The sequence below is a fragment of the Olea europaea genome, chromosome 6 (assembly GCF_002742605.1).
Source record: "Olea europaea var. sylvestris chromosome 6, O_europaea_v1, whole genome shotgun sequence".
Taxonomy (NCBI): domain Eukaryota; kingdom Viridiplantae; phylum Streptophyta; class Magnoliopsida; order Lamiales; family Oleaceae; genus Olea; species Olea europaea.
In genome coordinates, this window is record NC_036242.1 from 7,043,937 (window position 1) to 7,063,104 (window position 19,168).

General features: G+C 31.8%; 1 protein-coding gene across 1 annotated transcript; it reads left to right on the plus strand.

Moving 5' to 3' along the window:
• The first annotated feature begins 3,474 nt into the window (after positions 1–3,474).
• On the plus strand, positions 3,475–6,316 carry LOC111395675 ((-)-germacrene D synthase-like). The gene is made up of 7 exons (XM_023021783.1): positions 3,475–3,713; positions 3,804–4,080; positions 4,372–4,738; positions 4,823–5,041; positions 5,167–5,305; positions 5,383–5,631; positions 5,786–6,316. The coding sequence occupies exons 1-7, from the start codon at positions 3,591–3,593 to the stop codon at positions 6,071–6,073; spliced, it is 1,662 nt and encodes a 553-aa protein (XP_022877551.1). The 5' UTR covers positions 3,475–3,590; the 3' UTR covers positions 6,074–6,316.
• The last annotated feature ends 12,852 nt before the right edge of the window (positions 6,317–19,168 follow it).

The following is a 19,168-nucleotide window of genomic DNA, read 5'->3' on the forward strand; positions in this document are numbered from 1 at the left end:
GTATTTCAAAAGTTGAAAAAAATATATTGATATTATACTCAATTTGTAGATCGTGCTAAATAACATAAATTGGCTCATGAAGAAATAATTTTGAACTAGTCATATTCGAGTTTTCTTGATCTGAAGAAAGATATTCTATATCTTATATATAATAATAACAACAACAACAATAACAATAATAATTATAATTATAATAATTATTATTATATAATATAAAATAATCATTTGAAGACTTACATTTGTGGAATTTCAAACACCACCAAACCATTCATTTAATTTAATACTTGTAGCCTCTCATTTCCACTGTACCGTCCCATCACTGAAACAACAATAATGATTGATTGAAAATTAATCAATTCATTGAATTGTTTGGGACGTTTTGAATTTTATTTCATAATCACAAAATTTAATTTAATACTTGTAGCCTCTTATTTCCACTGTACCGCCCCATCACAATTCACACGTCTACACACACTTGAAAAGAAATAGCATTTTATTTCACAATTCATTTTTAGAATTTCTTTGGTATCATTTGAGGTAAGAAATGTGCAAGTGGTAAATTCTTATTTTCTTGATATTTTTATAGATATTAGCTTGAAATACGTTAAGGCCTTCTGGTTGATTTTTATGTTAAATCCTACGGGATTGACCATTTGGTTGAGTATGTAAATCCTACGAGATATATGAATTCTTATGAAATTCCTTGAGCTATTGAATGTTGCGATCAATTTGCTCTAAATCTAAGAAATGTTGGTATGCCATGTCATTTTTGTAATTATGTCATGTTAATAACAATATGCTTTTTTTTCTTATTGGGTACTTTAAAAAAAAAAAAAAAAAAAACCTCACTCTTACTAAATTTTCAGATTAGAATGGATTGTAGGGACGCTTGGCGGATTGAACGAGTGATGTTCATGGGGTCAAGTAAAAGTTTCTAGAAATGATAAATTGCAATTTATATTTATGCAAAGTATTCAATTAGTAGTTTTTTTCTTTGATGTTCAAGAAATTGACGTTCTATGTTAAACTTGAATTTATGGGTTTTTCTTGTGTTCGAACATTTGACATTTTATGTTAAATTCGAAACGATAGTTTGAAACTGTAGTACTTTAAAGTTTTATTTGATGAGAAAAACCTTTCACTTAAATTGTTGGTTATAATTATAGACTTATCAAACAAGTTTCAAATTTTGAGTAAAAAGTAGATTTTGCTTAAATTATGAAAAGAGAAATTTTAGTAACGCTCCAAGCCAATTTCATATATATATGCACATTGCACAAAAATATAAATTATGTCGTGCAAATTAAAAAAGTTTTAAGCTTTAAAACACACGGGCAGGAAATATTTTCTCTTAAAGAGCAAGAAAAATACTACGAGAAGAGGTAAATAAGTTGTCGCAGGAAATGTAAACCAAAATAAGCACTATGATTTCCCTAACTGTAAACCAAATTATCACTATGACTTCTCTATGATATTTATGGAATCCTCGATGAATTTCACTTTTCTGAAATGCAATTACAAAATATAACCATGTATTCTCTTATGCAACTCTGCATTTTTATTTATTTATTTATTTATTTTTTTTTTGGTATCGCTTGAATAACTATTCATTTCTACTTATATTTTTCTTGAATTAGTAGAAAGTTTTGTGTGTCCTTAAATAAAAATGTAGTGGAAGTAGCACTAATATGTTTAGCACTTTCAAAATCTTCATTTCTTTCCTCGTTGTAAGTTTAGGAGTTAAGGCAAACATGCCTCCAACCACTTTTTGTATTTGATTTGTTTATTTATAAGACACGATCAAAGAATCCAAAATTCCCATTGGGTCTAGGTGGGGGCCTAGGAATACTGTCTAGGCTTTAATAATACTTTGATTAACAAATAAAATAAATGGATAACAATGACAATTGAACTCAGCACCCTTTTCATTGTTTGATATTATGTTTGAACTATCACATCTTAAAGCTTAAGTTATTCAAAATGTGTCTCATTTATTTAATTAAATTAAGTTTTCAACAACATTTTAGCTTGTTTGATCTCCATTTTAAAAAATATATTTTTTTCTCTTTTTTCTTTTCAACCACTCATTTTTAAATAAAATAATAATACACACAATCCAAAAACTTTTTCTTCAATTTTAATTATATATTCTCCATCAATTTACTATTCCAAAATACAATCTGCACTAAAAATGGGGCTCAAACATAATGTCAAAACTTTATAGGTGTTATTGATTATGCCTCATCCCCAAATTTCAAGACTAAAAATAAGCAAATCCTACACAAGTTTCAATAAGAGACTTATGTCCACCTGCCATTACACTCACAATGTTACGAAGGGAAAGAGTAACTTTTCCCCCTCGATAAATCCTTCTGGCAGAAGGGATATTAGAGAAAACTAATACAGGTATGAATGCCCTATATGTAACGATCCAAACCTCGTGCTTAATTCGTTATATGGGACATACTATCTGCTTTCTCACTTAATATGAAATGTCAGGAGTTCAAATCATGGAACCCAATAGAAATTAGTGAAGGGTGAGATGGGTTCAGATTCTTTCAAAAGTGGATAGTACATTTGATGTAAGGATTTGGACACGAGGCCTTGGTCATTACAAAAAAAAAAAAAAAACATGTGTTTTTTCTATAATGACTCAGCTCCTATTACTCAGTCGCTATACTTAAACCGTTAACTTACGTACTGTCCATTTTGGGAGAGTTTGAATCTATTTTGCCCCTCACGAATTTATATCGCATCCTCATGATTCAAATCCTTGACCTTTCCCATAAGAATGACCTAAATTAAATTCAGGTATTAAATAGAAAATTTTACTTAAATTCGAAATGCAAATTCTAGAAATTGTATTCTTGGCAACTGAATAATTTGGGTGTGGGAACCAGCTAGAATGCGATAGCAAAAACATGCTTCATCACGCAAATTCTTTTTAAATTTAAATCCTGAGACATTTGAGCTTCGGCATTTTGGAAAATAGAAAGCAAATAATTTTTCGTTGTACAGACAATGATGTATAGCCGTGTTTGTTTTTCAAATGGAACTAGTGGTCCAATCCATCGGACTAAATGCCAAAATTTACTGAGTGGTATTCAAAATTTTTTAGCATTGCACTAAAATATATTCATTCACAACTGAAATATCTGATTCCCAATGAACTAGTTATATTTGCTGTCAAAATTATTTTTCACTAAAAAAAAAAATAAAAAAAAAAAGGAAATTAGTTACTGTATATTTTGAAGAAGTTAAATGGGTGTATCTAGGATATGGCTGGAATCCGACATTGAGGGTAAATTACAAGCGTTCTACCAGTTCTATGTTGTACTTTTCATTTATTAACGTTAAAAAAATTTTAGTTCCAACATTTTTTTGGTCATATTTTATACAAATGGCTTCGTAAATTTTCAATATTTCAAAGGCAGTAATGAAAGCGTGGTCTAAATTGTCTTGGCCTAGGTACTCCTGATATCGCAGGACAATAAATTCCCATCAAACGAATATGTAAATTCAAACAAGACCATTGAAGTGAGAAGCATTTCTTCAATTTTCTGTCCAAATTTCAAGAGTGAAATACTGAAATGGATATCCAAATATCTGCTGCTCCATTTTCCACCAAAAATATGAGAATTCAGGATACTCGTCGCTCTGTCAAGTATCATCCTACCATTTGGGGGGATTATTTCCTTGTGTATACTTCTAATGTAAGTTAGCTAGACCTTTTGTTCCTTGTTAATTAACTGAAATATAATTGTGTTAAAATGTTAAATGTACGCTTCCACTTACTTGACCAGGATATATTGGCCCACGAAGAGCAAGAACGTCAAAGATTAAAAGAAGAAGTGAAAAAGTTGCTAGTGGCTGCCCCAGATGATTCATTGTATAAACTAGACCTCATCGATGCAATCCAACGTCTTGGAGTTGGTTACCATTTTGAAAAAGAAATTGAAAAATCTTTAAAATACATCTATGAAACTTATCATGATACTCACAATAAACAAAACAATGATCTTCGTAACGTTGCTCTTCGATTTCGATTACTCAGACAACAAGGATATTATGTCTCATGTGGTAAGTAATTTTTGTTTTCATGATTCGTTACATGTTGGGAAATTAAATTATTAATATCATATATACACACATGCAATAAAAAGATTGTAACATGCTTGTTCTCTTATGCTTCGAAGCAAGTCAAATATACTTTTTAGTTAGTTATGATTTTTAATGGTACTTTTTTACTAACAAAATTTTCTTTGACATGACCAAATATGAATATGGTGCATGAAAAGTTTATGTTTTCTAATGTGAACATGCACCTTACACATTTAAGGTTACATTTCATATTTTTTCGGGCTGAGGCAGATGTGTTCAACAAATTCAAGGACAGCCAAGGAAAATTTGAGGATTCTTTGATTAGCGATGTACCAGGGCTGTTAAGCTTGTATGAGGCTGCACACTTTGGAGTACACGGGGAGGAAATTTTAGAAGAAGCATTGAAGTTTTCTGCCACTCACCTCAGATCCTCGATCCACCAGGCGAGCAATTCTCTCTCTAGACAAGTTAGTGACGCATTGGAGATGCCAATTCATAAAACTTTGACAAGGCTCGGAGTTAAGAAATTCTTGTCCATTTACCAAAAATCAGGTGATGACGTGCTCCTGAATTTTGCGAAATTAGACTTCAACATAGTGCAGAAGATCCACCAGAAGGAGCTAAGTGACATTACAAGGTTAGTTTGTTTTGTGAAGCTTTACTACTTGCACTTATACATCTGAAAAATTGCTAAAATTCTACTTTTGGATAAGAATTACAGGTGGTGGAAGGCTTTAGATTTTGGGAAAAAATTGTCTTTTGCAAGAGATAGGCTGGTGGAATGCTACTTTTGGATATTATGTGTCTACTTTGAGCCTCAGTACTATCTTGCAAGGAAAATTCTAACCAAAGTTATCGCCATGACTTCTATTATTGATGACATCTATGATGTTTATGGGACCCTAGACGAACTTCAACTTTTCACAGATGCAATTGAAAGGTGAATTTATTCTACTGTCTAGTTTTGAATTATTCTTTGTATCTTATTATCTAATAGCACATTATTTATATTGAAATATATAGTCAAACAGATTTAGATTTGATATTGAATATTTTTGTGAGCAGGTGGGATTTTAGTGCCATGGATCAGTTACCATCATACATGAAACATTTTTACAAATCTCTTTTAGATGTTTATCTCGAAGCGGAGAAAGATTTAGAAAAGATAGGAAAATCGTATAGTGTTCAGTACGCGATTGATGAGGTAAACAATATTGATAAAGTTGCTTGACTTTTATCAAAATTACATCCTATATATCTAATCAAAGTTTCAATTTACAGATGAAAAAATTAGTCCGAGCTTATTTCAAAGAGGCAAAATGGATATACAACGGATATGTTCCAACACTAGAAGAGTATATGAACGTCACACTAGTATCTAGTGCTTACATGATGCTATCTACAACATCTTTAGTAGGTATGGGAGAACTGGTAACTAAGGAAGCCTTTGATTGGATTTCAAGTGAACCATTATTAGTACGTGCTTCATCAATAATCTGTAGACTAATGGATGACATGGTGGGATATGAGGTAAGAAATCCGAATTCTTAGTTGGCTTTATTCTATATTACACAAGTTCATCACACAGGTTTTTTGTTCTCATGGCTGTCAACATATGAGAAAAATGTAATAGCCTGCTCAGCATTAGATAAAAAAGTTTTTTTGTTGCGTTACTTGTCTGCAGTACGAGCAAAAAATTGCATCAGTTGAATGTTACATGAAAGAGACAGGGTCTTCAAAAGAAGATGCATTTGCTGTATTTCAAACACAAGTCATGAATGCGTGGAAGGATATAAACCAAGAATGCCTTAATTCAGATGCAATACCAATGGCTGTTCTCATACGAGTAGTCAATCTTACACGTGTCATCAATCTTCTATACAAAGAGAGTGATGGATACTCAAATTCTACAGCTAAGTTAAAAGATTTTGTAACATCGACACTCATACAACCAGTGACAATATCCAATTGAACGCAGTAACTGCATGGGCTACTTCCATTTTAATGTATCACCATATTATCATCCATATTTAGTGCCGTGTTGTCAAATTCTATGACACAATATTAGGTCTTGGTTAAGGTTATTCAAAATTGAATTTCCTTGCATGTAACTGAACATTATATCTACTGGAAAGCCCTTTGAGTAGTTAAAAACTTTGTATTTGTCTTGTCCAATGTTCTAAATAGTGATATTAATGATTAAAGTTTTTTACAATCCCAAATAACCCATAACTATCTAATACTATATATACCGAACCAAATTTCGTCCCAAAAGAGTGTTGAGCCATTATTCATTAAAGTGGACATCCTGATAAAGATCGAATATTGATTCTATATTTCTCTTGCCTCACCCAGAAGATATAAACAACGAGACACCAAAATATAAAAAAACACCAATAAACCTTTGCCAAATATCTTTTAGAGTTTTATAGATCCAGAGAGGTGACTGGGGTTATGGTTTGTGAAGAACGAGTTTGTTCGTAGCAATACACTTGGAGAAAAGAAGTTCTGAGGTTCTGGAGTTGGTGCTAGAGAACACAATCGAGGAGTTCTATAGTGATTACATGTTGGGGGGTTAGAGTTTACTGAGGTTCAGTTATGTCTAAACCAATACTGTAAGTTCAATATTTTCTAGTGAATTATTTACTGGCACATGTGCTTGGATGTTTTTTCTATTGAAGAGTTCTCCAAGATTTTCCCTTTGTAAATAATTATTGGTGTTCTTTATTTTACAGCTTCGATATTTACGATTGATTTATTACTAGGGTTTAAATTGAGTCATACCTAGTTTATTACAGGAGTCATATCATTAAGAATAATTTGTATAAAGAACTGTAGTTCAATTTCCAAATGTTATAAGCCCATATACTATCTCATACTTAATTGATATGGGATTTTCGTTGCACTTTCCCAATAATTTGAACCCACCTGTCGACTTCAAATGCTCCATTAGAATTTGTCCCATCTGGAAATCTTGTTAGCATGCTTCATGTTTTTAGGTACTTAATTAGTTACTCCCAAAAAAAAAAAAAAGAGTATTTCACACACCACGGTATTTTATTTTATTTTATTTATTGCAGATTATTGATTTGAATCCCCTTTATTGACTTTGTCTTTTATTTGTTATAATTTATAATGAGACATTTTTAAGAATATCCAATTTTAAGGGTATGAGTTGAAAAGTGTCCGTTTATTTGAATTTAGTGACAACTTGTCTATTATGCCCTTAATAAAAAGTTACATTTTGAAATGGTATTCTCCACATTTGATTTTTTTATCAATTTTTCATTAATTTTAAAAAGTGGCTTCCATGAGAATCTACATTAAAATAATATTTCTTGACATTTTATATGTCATTCTCGACATTTCATATGTCATTCTTGACATTTGAATACTGTTTCATTTGTCTAGAATGAAATTTAATTTTGAATATAACATTTCTCTACATTTAAAAATGTCGTTCTTGACATTTCTAAATCAATAGCATTTATTGTGATTTGACATGTATACTTTTTAAAATAAATATGACAGGTTATGTGTCAAAATTTTATTGGCCAATAACAATATTGCAAAAATGTCCATTCTTTTGTCTTAATGTAGAATTATAAATTGTTAATAAGGGTATTTTGGTCTAAATTCTTCGAAATTAGACATTTTTGCAATGGTGGGCATTTTTGCAAATGACTAGGTAAAAATGGACATTTTGTGAAATTTTCTCATTTATAATTCAATACGTAGTATATTAATTTTGTTTTATTAGTAGGTTAAAAACGTGTAAATTCTATGTTTCAAATCCAACTAAAAGAATTAGTCAATTTTGCAATTTGAATTCAAGATTCAACTAGTATGCAATAAAATAACGCTTGATTATTTTAATTAAATATTGTTGAACAGAATCAGTATGATAATCGACCTTCATGGCAAGGTCACTGTCAAGTTAGAAGGGGCTGGAAGCCCCCTCCCAGGATGTCTGGGTAGAGTCTTTGGACCAAGGATGGTTTAGAAATTTACACTTGAAATTTAGATTTTATTCTAGTTTTATCTATAAATAGAGAACCATCATTAGAGTTTTGTAATCATCATCAAAAGAAAGATATTAGAGAAAAAAAGGGTATGGGATTTTTCTCTTATACAATTCTTTTCAATAAAGTGAATAATCGGCAGAAGAGCATGTAGTCTCACATTGAAATGGGCCTCTATAAATTTTACGTGTTCTTGTGTCTATTTTCTTTCTACAATTTTATTTCTCTCGATGATGTAAAATTAAAATTTATAATTATCAATTATTGCAACTTTTTATCAACTATTTTTAGTGATCGAAAAGCAGATAACTGATACGTGGTCAAGACTTTCTAGGCCTACATATATTAGTCTTCAAATTAAAACGAGCACACAATTGAGCTTTGTCTTTTTGGAGAATGGAAAGCAAATACATTTTCATTTTGTGGTGTTTGTGTTGCACAATGGTACTGGTTGTCCGTCTACCTAAATGCTTCAATTTACTTGTGGGATACTGAAGAAAAAAAATATGCACATTGCAATAAAATATAAATTTTGTCTTGCATATTAAAATATTTTAAGCTTTAAAACGCTTGGACAGGAAATACTTTCTCATAAAGAACAAGAAAAAAACTACGAGAAGAGGTAAATAATTTTTTGCAGGAAATGTTAAATCAAATAAGCACTATGAGTTCCCTAATTGTAAACCAAATAATCACTATGACTTCCCTATGATATTAAAAGCATTTACATCCAAAATTGATTGGACCTAGGGCATAACACATACAGTGTCATGCATATTACAATGTTTTAACCTTTAAAACACGTGGGCAGGAAATATTTTCTCATCAACAACAAGAAAAAGACTTCGAGAAGAAGTAAATAAGTTGTAGCAGTAAATGTTAAACCAACCTTTGGACCAAAATTTCATTAAGGATGGTTTAGAAATTTACAATTGTAATTTCGATTTTATTCTAATTTTATGTATAAATAGGGAACCATCATTAGAGTTTTGTAATCATTATACAAAAAAAAAAAAAAAAAAAAGGATATTAGAGAAAACAGGGTTTGCGATTTTTCTCTTATAAATTTCTTTTCATTAAAGTGAATCATCTGTAAAAGAGCATGTAGTCTCACATTAAAATGAGCCTCTACAAATTTTACGTGTTCTTGTCTGTCTATTTTCTTTCTACAATTTTATTTCTCTCGGTGATATAAATTATTGCAACTTTTATCAATTGTTTTTAGCTAGCGAAAAGCAGATAACTGATGTGTGTTCAAGACTTTCTAGGCGTACATATCTTAGTCTTCAAATTAAAAACGTGCAATTGAGCTTCGTCTTTATGGATAATGGGAAGCAAATATATTTTCATTTTGCCGTGTTTGTATTGCACAATTGTGCTGGTGGTCCATCTACCTAAATGCTTCAATTTACTTGTGGGATACTGAAGAAAAAAAATATGCACATTGCACTAAAATATAAATTGTGCCATGCATATTAAAATGTTTTAAGCTTTTAAACACTTGGGCAGGAAATATTTTCTCATGAAGAACCAAAAAAAAAAAAAAAAGACTACAAGAAGAGGTAAATAAGTTGTTGCAGGAAATGCTAAACCAAATAAGCACAATGATTTCCCTAACTACAAACCAAATAATCACTATGACTTCCCTATGATATTTATGGTATCCTAGATGAATTTTCACTTTTTCTCGAAGTGCAATTACAACAAAAACAGCTTTTTGTAACGTTTAAAAAACGTTGCCGAAGACCTTTGCAACGTTTGGATGTATGTTGCAAACCGCAATGTTGTCGTAAAATAGAAGGATATGCTAGAGTTTTTTGAACATTGCTAATAATGTTTTTGCAACATTTTTTGAACATTATGAAAAACGTTTTTGTAGCATTTTTTGAATGTTGTCTAGACTTATATCCTTATTTTTTGCAACATTTATTGAACATTGCCGTTTAAATTTTTTTTTTTTTTTAACATATTTCAAACTCATTTCACAAGTCTTTAAATTTATTTATACACTAGAATCATCTCATTCTAGTTCTTAACAAAATTTCTTGAACTCTTGCAATTTGTTTGGAGAAGACATTCATAGACGGGCTCCAGCTTCTGCTATGACTTGGGCTCCGATTCCTGTTTCAAGTCCTCACTGGAGAATGGGCCACACCAGGACTTTGACTGCGGCTTCTGTAGCCATTGGGCGAACTGCCTCGCACTGGACTTTGACTGCGGCTCCTCGAACCATAATAGGGTGGAGAACGTTTCCTTACTGGTGAATGTGAGAATGACCTTTCTCTACCGTATCTTCGCTCCCTCGGGGACATAGACCTGCCAAACTCATTAGCAGGTAGCAACTTATTAATTCCAAAAGAAAAAGAGTGACCATATCAAATAAATAATAAAAGAGATGAAAAAGAGGAGAAATTATATTATAACTTGAGTATCTTCTTCTAGGAAGAGGTGAATAGTAATCACGGCTATGAGATGTGGACCTCTAGTAGCGTGTAGGTGGAGAATGAGAATAACGAGGAGACCGTCTCCGGTCATAAACATTAGCTCTGCAACAAATAGGAATCAAAACAAAGAAATGGATAGTCATCGAGGAACTTGACTTACAACAGATTGTCCACCCAATTTAAAGAGAAGTATCAAAGTTCCACAACTAATTTTTAGCTATAAAGCAAACTGAAAATGTATAGTAAAAAAGTGAACATCTTTAAATTAAAAAGATAAATGTATGAACAAACTTTACCTTCCTCCACGTTCCCCCTCTCTCATTTCAGTTAGCTTCTTCCTGTTCTCCTTAGCAAAAACAACTGTGAGCTCCCGACCATGCAGAATCTGACCGTCCATCTGATATTTAGCTTCAGCAGCATCAGCAGGGTCCATATACTGCACAAATCCAAAGCCTCGTGGTTCACTGCAAGTAAAGGAGCGTAAGGAAAAGAGAAAGTGAGTGTGGTTGTTTTGCACAGGAGTACGCCAGCCCAAGCGAAATACTTTTTGAGGGGCGGTTTGAAGAGCTTCACTCCCCAGTCAGCGATTAATGATTTGGCATGAATTTTTAAAATGTCGATGAAAAGAAACTAAAAATTCCAGAGGAAGTTGAAAGCTAAATATATTGTTTGCTTATTGGAAAAACTAGATAAAAAAACTCGATGGGGAGATGTCGACGGGAGCATTTGTTTACGTATTACTTTGTTAGAATTGGGTGGTATGAATCCTGCTTGAGTTCGATGACCTCCCCCCTCGATGGAGTAACTAGTGGATTCACAGATCTGGCTTTCAACTACGTCATAATCTTCTGAAACAAGAGGCCTCTCTATGTCATCAACCTATGCAAATGACAGTGTAAAGAGGTTGCACGAGGAAATAAAAAATAGCACAAGGAAAGACCAAGTCACTCATCTTTTGAAAAGAAGAGGGGGCAATTATGCCAAAAGATTCAAAATTACCAAAATGGTTTGGAAGATCGAGAACAAATCACTCATCTTTTGAAATTGCATAAGAAAGATAAGCTAAAATCGTGTCCATTGTACTCTTAGTCCTAAGTAGACATGACAAGAAGAACTAACACATACAAATCAGAAAGGGTCTAAAACAGAAATTGGGCAAACCAATGGAAAAAAAGCACGCAAGCAGTCTGTATGCACTCCTTTTTTACTCACACCATTTAAAAACACGTCAAATAACTATATACTTTCACATTTAACCATAGATCAAAACACAGAAGATCGTTGATCAAACACCAAAACCTACCTTCGCCAACTAAATTTCAGAGTTACTGGAGTTTTGGGAAGAGATGCTTGAAGTTCCGATGCTGCAGAGAAAGGTTCCATTGGAAGAACGAGATTAGTTCTCGGAGATCCATAGAAGATAAATGATACCAGGGATTGAGAGTTGTTTTGAGGAGGAAGTAATCTAGGAGGGCCAAATTGATTACATAAAGAAGGTAAGAGGAATTAAAAGTTAGTCGGGTCTGGACCATAATATAAGTCTCAACGCTTATAGTGGATTGTTAACTAGCAAAGTGCCATGAGCTTTTACCTAGTTGGGATTTTTCTGTGATCATCTTTGGTGTTCTTTACTCATTAGATATTAATCGTGATATTCAAACTTAGGATAAATTGACTTAATTGACCTAATCATCTAGAAACACTTAAAAAGTGACTTATTACTTTTAATTGTGTGATTCTGCATATTGGGTCTAAATATTCGACTAATTAGAACTTTCGAATAGTATCAGAGCTTAATTGCGATCCTTGACCTCAATTTGTCTAGATTTGTCAATCAATTTTGGACTCCGGATATGAGTTTGATATGGAAATTAAGGAGGTTTATGACCAATTGTTTGAGAAGTACCCTAAGTTGAAAAAAGTGAATCGCTCTACCTTTAAAAAATTGAATAATCTTGAATTAGAAAAGGAGAGTCTTCTAGCCAAACTTGAGGAATATATTAGAAGTTTGAATGAGTTAAGAGTTAAGAAAGAGTCCTTAGATGTTAAGGATAAATCTCTTATGATTGATCTGGAAAAATCAAATACCCAGCTCTAATCTTTTCCTGGGGGATCTAAGAAAATTAATAACATGATAGGTTTGAATAAAATAATTGGGGATAGAAGAGGTGTGGAGTTTAATGAAACAAATTCCCATACCGCTTCTTCCTTGAAATAAGCTTGTACAAACCTTGAAGCTTAAGGTTCAAAACTTGAAATTTGAAGTTGCTCCTAAGTTCATCCCTACATGCCATCATTGTGGTAAGGTAGGACACATAGACCTAAGTGTTGTGAGCTCTTGAATAGGAATGAGACGAAAAAATATAGGTGTTCGATGACCGAAATCACCGGTACAACTTAGGTTTCCTCCACCCAAGGTTCAAATTTTGAAATCTAGGATTGTTCCTAAATTCATTTCCACATGTCATAATTGTGGTGTTTTAGGTCACATTAGACGTAATTGTTGTTAGCCCTTATTTAGGTACAATAATCAAGATTTAACTACTTGAGTTACTTTCTCGATTGTCTAAGTGAATCACTTGACTAAGTTGATGACTAAATTGACTAATATTACATCTTCTTCTAAGAAGATTTGGGTCAAGAAGAGTGAACTCACTAGTCTAAGTGATGTTGATAATTGTGATATTCCTCACATGCCCTTCATCGTAAGAGCATTTGTGTGCCTCATTGATTAGGCATTTAGGTGCATCTATTTGCAATTTTCATGATATCTATATATTCATGCATGCACATTCACTTATTGTATATTATGAGCTTTCTTTTTGCATGTTTGCTTTATAATAAAAAAATAAAAAACAATTTTTCTGGACATATTGTTTTTCTATCAAGTACTAGTAAGGTTCATTATTGGTAAATTAAATTTTCATTAATTGGTTTAGAACTTGTTTGGAGTACTTGGTATATGTTATTACATGTATCTTATGCATTGCACACATTAGACTCTTGTGAGTATGTTTTGATCATATGGTTGAGATTTGGGATGGCAGTCATTTGTGTGGTAAATTGACTTTGAATATAGAATGACTTTTAATTAGATTGACCTAAAGTTCTAGTATATTCTTCTTAAAAGGAAAAATTGGTTGAGATTCAAAAATTTTGAAATATATGAAAAAGTGAGATTCATCTTATACTCCATTTTGGAGCCTATTTGACTTGAGTAATTAAGTTTGAAAGGTTTCTCATAATCTGATGCCATATAGTCAATTAACTTGGAGTTATTGGCCTAAAACTAGTTACAGGGACTATCTTAGCTGCTTAATGGAGAAGAGATTGTACACAAAATATAAAAGAAAATGAGAGAAAAAAATATGTGCGCTCATTGATAAGGGGAGAAAGAAAAGTTATATACTGAAAAATCAATATGAGCATTTTATTTATAAGGTCCTAATAACATTGAGTTTGATTAAATAAGTTGAAGGATTATTAATTCACTAGTGATTTTTGTATGTCCTTTCTATTGATTTAAGGTTTTGAAACTTGCTTACAGGAGTTTAGTGGCACTTATCACACTTGTGTAGCTCATACAATTTAATCCATTTACGTTTAAAATAAGTTATGTGAAAAAAAGTTTACTTTTTTATAAACTATGCATGCATAAGTAAGCAAATAACTATTTAAGATGAAAATTCATAGAAAAAAACAGTTGGTCTCAAAATTGAACAATTTTTATTCTCCTATCACATGTTTTTGCATAATCTTTGCTTCATTATACATGTGCATATTTTTTATTAATTCCTCTCTATGCTTTACATGATTATTACTTGTTTTTCCTTCGTTATTCGCGACAAAAGAGGGGGGGGGGAGATGTGCATTTAGTTCAGAGAGTTGATTACATGAGTTAGGGAGAGAATTTTAAAAAATTGAATTTTTTTTTATTGATAGATGACTTAGGGAGAGTCATTTGATGTATTTGCTGGAATTTTAATATTGATATTGTATTGTTTATTGTCTATATTGATATAAAACTCTATGGTTTATTTCTAAGTTTATAGTTCACATGATATTGCTTGCTTTGATATTGCACATGTTTTATTATGATGTTTTATGTAACTTATTTATATGATTTTAGTTGTTAGTTTCCTCTTACTTTTCACGTGGTATTGTGGTTTCTATGTGTTTTAGGAAACAGGTCGACAACTTGCTGAAGTGTAGTCTAGAAAGTGTCTATTATGGAGATTGTAGTGGACTTTTGACTTTGGAATAAATGATTTTGTCACGAAATGTCAAAGTGGGAGATTGTTAAGTCCAAATTGTAATTGACAATTCCTAAGTGAAAATCAAGTCCTAGTTGAATTGTATTAGGTGTTTATCGAGTTATAATCAAAGTTAAAATAGTTAAAGAATGATAGTATGGGTCTTGAAAGAGTCCAAGAAGATCAAATATGATCAAGAGAATGCAATTAGAAGTCTAAAGGGTATCAAATTAAATAGCCGCACAAGTTATATATGCTCCAAATTCTTAGTCACAACTTGCAACGCATTTTTGACATAGAAGACTTTCAAATTTGGAGAATTCTGTTGAAAGTATTGTAGCATTTTGAGTCAGCTTTCCAACGCAATTTGAATCATCTTAATCAAATATTGGGAGAGAAAGTTTTGAAGAAAATATTGACGATTGCTCAGCTGTTGCTTGCCTGTCACTAGCCTAGTATCGACCGATGAGTCGACATTCAGAATTATGTTTAGCTTCAAACACTTGGTCTGTCAATCCCTTTTCATCCCAAACACTTTTCCCTATATATATCCTACCCTATGAATGTCCAAAAGTGTGTTGAATCATAATTTATCTGTAGAGATCAGTCCTTTGAAGATCGAAAACATTCATTGATTTTTAGATTCAATTACCATTGATTATTTGAAAAGAAAGAAAAGCACATAGCCTTTATGTCATATTGATAATGTAAAGAGCAAGAGATTGAAAGTGGGATGGAGCAGGTTGATGATGAACATCAACAACCTAATGTTCAGATTGAATATGAGAATGTTGAAACTCAAACTAATGGAGGTTCTAAACATGAGTCTAAGGCTGATTTGAAAACAAATCAACTTTTAATGATTATCAACTTACTAGAGATAGGCAAAAAAGACATATAAGACTTACTATTAGGTTTGATTATGAAGTTTTACTCTTAACCTTCCAAAGTTTAATTGAAAATGAACCTAATTCATTTAAGAATGTTATAAGTTGCAAAGATTCCAATTATTCCCTTGCATTAGTGCAAGATGAAATGGAATCCCTTAAAAAGATTTAAACATGGATTCTAATTAAAAGACCTAAGGAAAAATGTTGACTGTAGATATATTTTTAAAATAAAAAGAGGAGAACAAAATTAGAATGACATAAGATACAAGCCAGACTTGTAATAAAAGACTTTACTCAAAAAGAGGGAATAGATTTCAATGAAATCTTTTCTCCAGTTGTAAATTTTACAACTATTAGAATAATCTTGGCCTTAGCAATACAGTTTAACTGAGAATTGGATCAATTGGATATAAAAACAACTTTCTTAAATGATGATCTTGATGAAATAATTTACATGGAATGACCCAAAGGCTTTGAAGTAAATCAAAAGTCTGACTTAGTATGCATTCTTAAAAAATCTTTATAAGGGTTAAAACAAGCTCCAAGATAACGATACACTTTTGTGCATGGACTTGATTTTAAGAGAAGTAATTTTGATACATGCCTTTATTGCAATGAAGGTGTAGGTGAAAATTCACTTTATCTACTCCTTTATGCAGATGACATGCTCTTGGCTAGTCATGAAATAAAAGAGATAGAGTTAATAAAAAGCAAATTGAAATCTGAATTTGAAATGAATGACTTAGGTCCTGTTAGAAAGATTTTAGGTATTGAAACTAAAAGAAATAGAAAAGAATGCACACTAAGTCTCAATCAGAAATCTTATATTTTGAAACTATTGGAAAAGTTTGCTATGTTTGATTCTAAGAGTGTTAGTTTACCTTTAGCAAATTATTTCAAACTTTCAAATAAATAATGTCCTAAATCTGAATAAGAGCTTAAGAGAATGGCAAAAGTGCAATACTCAAATGCAGTTGGGTCTGTTATATACTTAATGGTATGATCCAGACCTAATTTGGCATACTCAACATATGTATTGAGTAGATATATGTCCAATCCTAGAGAAGCTCATTGGGAAACTATGAAATAGCTTCTTAGATACATTAGGAGGACTTATGATTTGGGAATTCATTTTAGAAAATAATCTGATGGTGTTGTTTTAAAAGGCTACACTGATTCTAACTATGCAGGTGATAGAGATAATATGAAATCCACTTCTGCCTACATGTATACTTTGTGTAATTTTTGTATAAGTCGAAAATCACAATTTCAAAAGATTTTTGCTTTATCTTTTGTTGAAGAAGAATACATAGCTGCCACAAATGCTATAAAAGAGGGGATATGGTGAAAAGGTCTTCTAAATGAATTTGACTTTCAATAAGATGTTGTTTTATATTCTGATAGCCAATCTATCATTCATTTAAGTAGAAATCATGTATTACGTAATAGATCGAAATATGTTTATGATAGATTCCATTTTATTAGAGATGCTATTACACAAGGAGTTGTGAAACTTGAAAATATTTCTACTTATTTCAACCCTGCTAATGAAGGTACCAAGGTGCTATCATTACACAAATTTCTGGATTGTTTTGTTGGAAGATTATTAATTTTCCATGTGGGCCAACATATGCAATTAATTGTGTATAAAGACTATTTTAAAGTTAAGACAAAATTAAAAGTGTTCTAATAAAGAATTGAGTAAATTTGGTCTGGGTATCTAGATAAAGTGTGTACCGAATTATGTATAGAAACCAGATTCTTTTAGAATTGTATTTCATGATGATCAAATATATATGAAAACTATATATAAGGTTATGATCCCCAATTCATAAACAACTTTTCATTCTTTATGTCATCCCATCAACACAAAAAAATTAGAAAGAATGCTTAATGAAGAGAAAGATCCAAAAACTAGCCAAAGGAATTCAAGAATCAAGAATAAGAATTCAAGAATTTATAATCAAGAATCAAGATTAAAGATCCAGAAGGCAATATTCAAATATTATAATTCAAGATTCATTATTCGAGATACAAATCAATGAATCAAGGTATGTTCTTCATTAATTATTTTTCTTGGTGATTCGACATGGAGATCTTGACAATTTTATAAAGTTTAAATTTCATAAATATACAACATGTTTAAATCTGTTGAATATCAATGCTTACTGTTTGGGCATCTGTTAAGAGAGCAAAGGATGTCATGATTAGAAGTAATCACTGTAGATGAAATTGGGATCATTGTACCAAGATGAAGATTGTGAAGAAAGTGGCATAATGATGCAGACTCATATGTTGATTGGATGAATGTTTGATTTGATGGATTTGTTAACTCTTCAAAAGTTGGTTGATAAAGTTGTTTTAAAATTGGCAAAAAGGGTTTTGAAGAATGCAATTTCTTTAGTAGAAGGAAAGCCTCAGATGTTGCCAAATGTCAACCCCAATAGTTGTTGGATTGGCTGACTTTCTGATGACTTCTATATATCACATATTCATCTAGAGTTTGAAGATCAATTCATTTTTTCCCTCTCTCTGGCTTTTGAAGTTCTTCGCCTCTTTCTCACTCAAAAATCTGAAAGTCTTTTGATATTTCATACCCTCTCAATGTAATACTTTTCTTGAGTGATATGTATATTGAAAGTGTTATGTTGTTTTTGAGTGAACAATTGTTGTATTTGAAAGGCTGTTTTGATGTAATCTAGAGTGGTTATAGTCTGAGTGCCCAGATCTGTATCCTAGATATTTTGGTTCCGTTTTCATACAGTGGTTTCTTTTGGTGACGGAAGCTCGAAGGGGTTTATGGTTTTCTTGACTTACGGCAAAATAATATCGAGTTCATTTTATAGTTCATGTAGCTCTTTATGTTTTCTGTCTTTTATTGTTGATTCAATGAACTAATCATTTGAACCTAATCATAACATGCTATAGCCTTGATTCGTTCAGCTACATCCTGAGAAGCACTCTTGTGGTATTTTTGCCATTCTTAAGGATGCATTCTTCATTCTTAATTGAGCCACTTGTGCTGCCTAATTAATGATTTATTGATTGAGTTGTGGCCTAATCGATCTCTTCGTTTATTGGGTCGGGGGAAAAAGATGAGGAGGGCTAGGTTAGGTCTACAAAAAGGTTAGAATTATTTAGCCCCTGTTTGGTACTCATTTTTTGAGCCAAAAATGCATTTTTTCCGTCACATCAGCACACAATTTTTGACTTCTACACTCTAATGGGAGATCCGCGATATGATGTTTAAAATGCATTTTCATCTAAAAAATGTGAACCAAACGGACTCTTAGGCTGGGAAGAAGATGGAGGGTGGATTGAAAAATGAAGTTTTAAAGATTTGGGATTGTGGTTGGCACATATAAAAAAATTGGGCATAATTTGTAAAAAATTAAAAAATTTGGGTACTGAAACTGCAAATTTGACCTTTTTTTAAATTATTTCTAACTTCTAAAATA

Coding starts and splice junctions, on each gene's coding strand:
- LOC111395675 (XM_023021783.1), top strand. CDS start 3,591: ATGGATATCCAAATATCTGCTGCTCCATTTTCCACCAAAAATATGAGA. Junction 5,042..5,166: donor TTCACAGATGCAATTGAAAG/GTGAATTTATTC, acceptor TTTTGTGAGCAG/GTGGGATTTTAGTGCCATGG. Junction 5,632..5,785: donor ATGACATGGTGGGATATGAG/GTAAGAAATCCG, acceptor ACTTGTCTGCAG/TACGAGCAAAAAATTGCATC.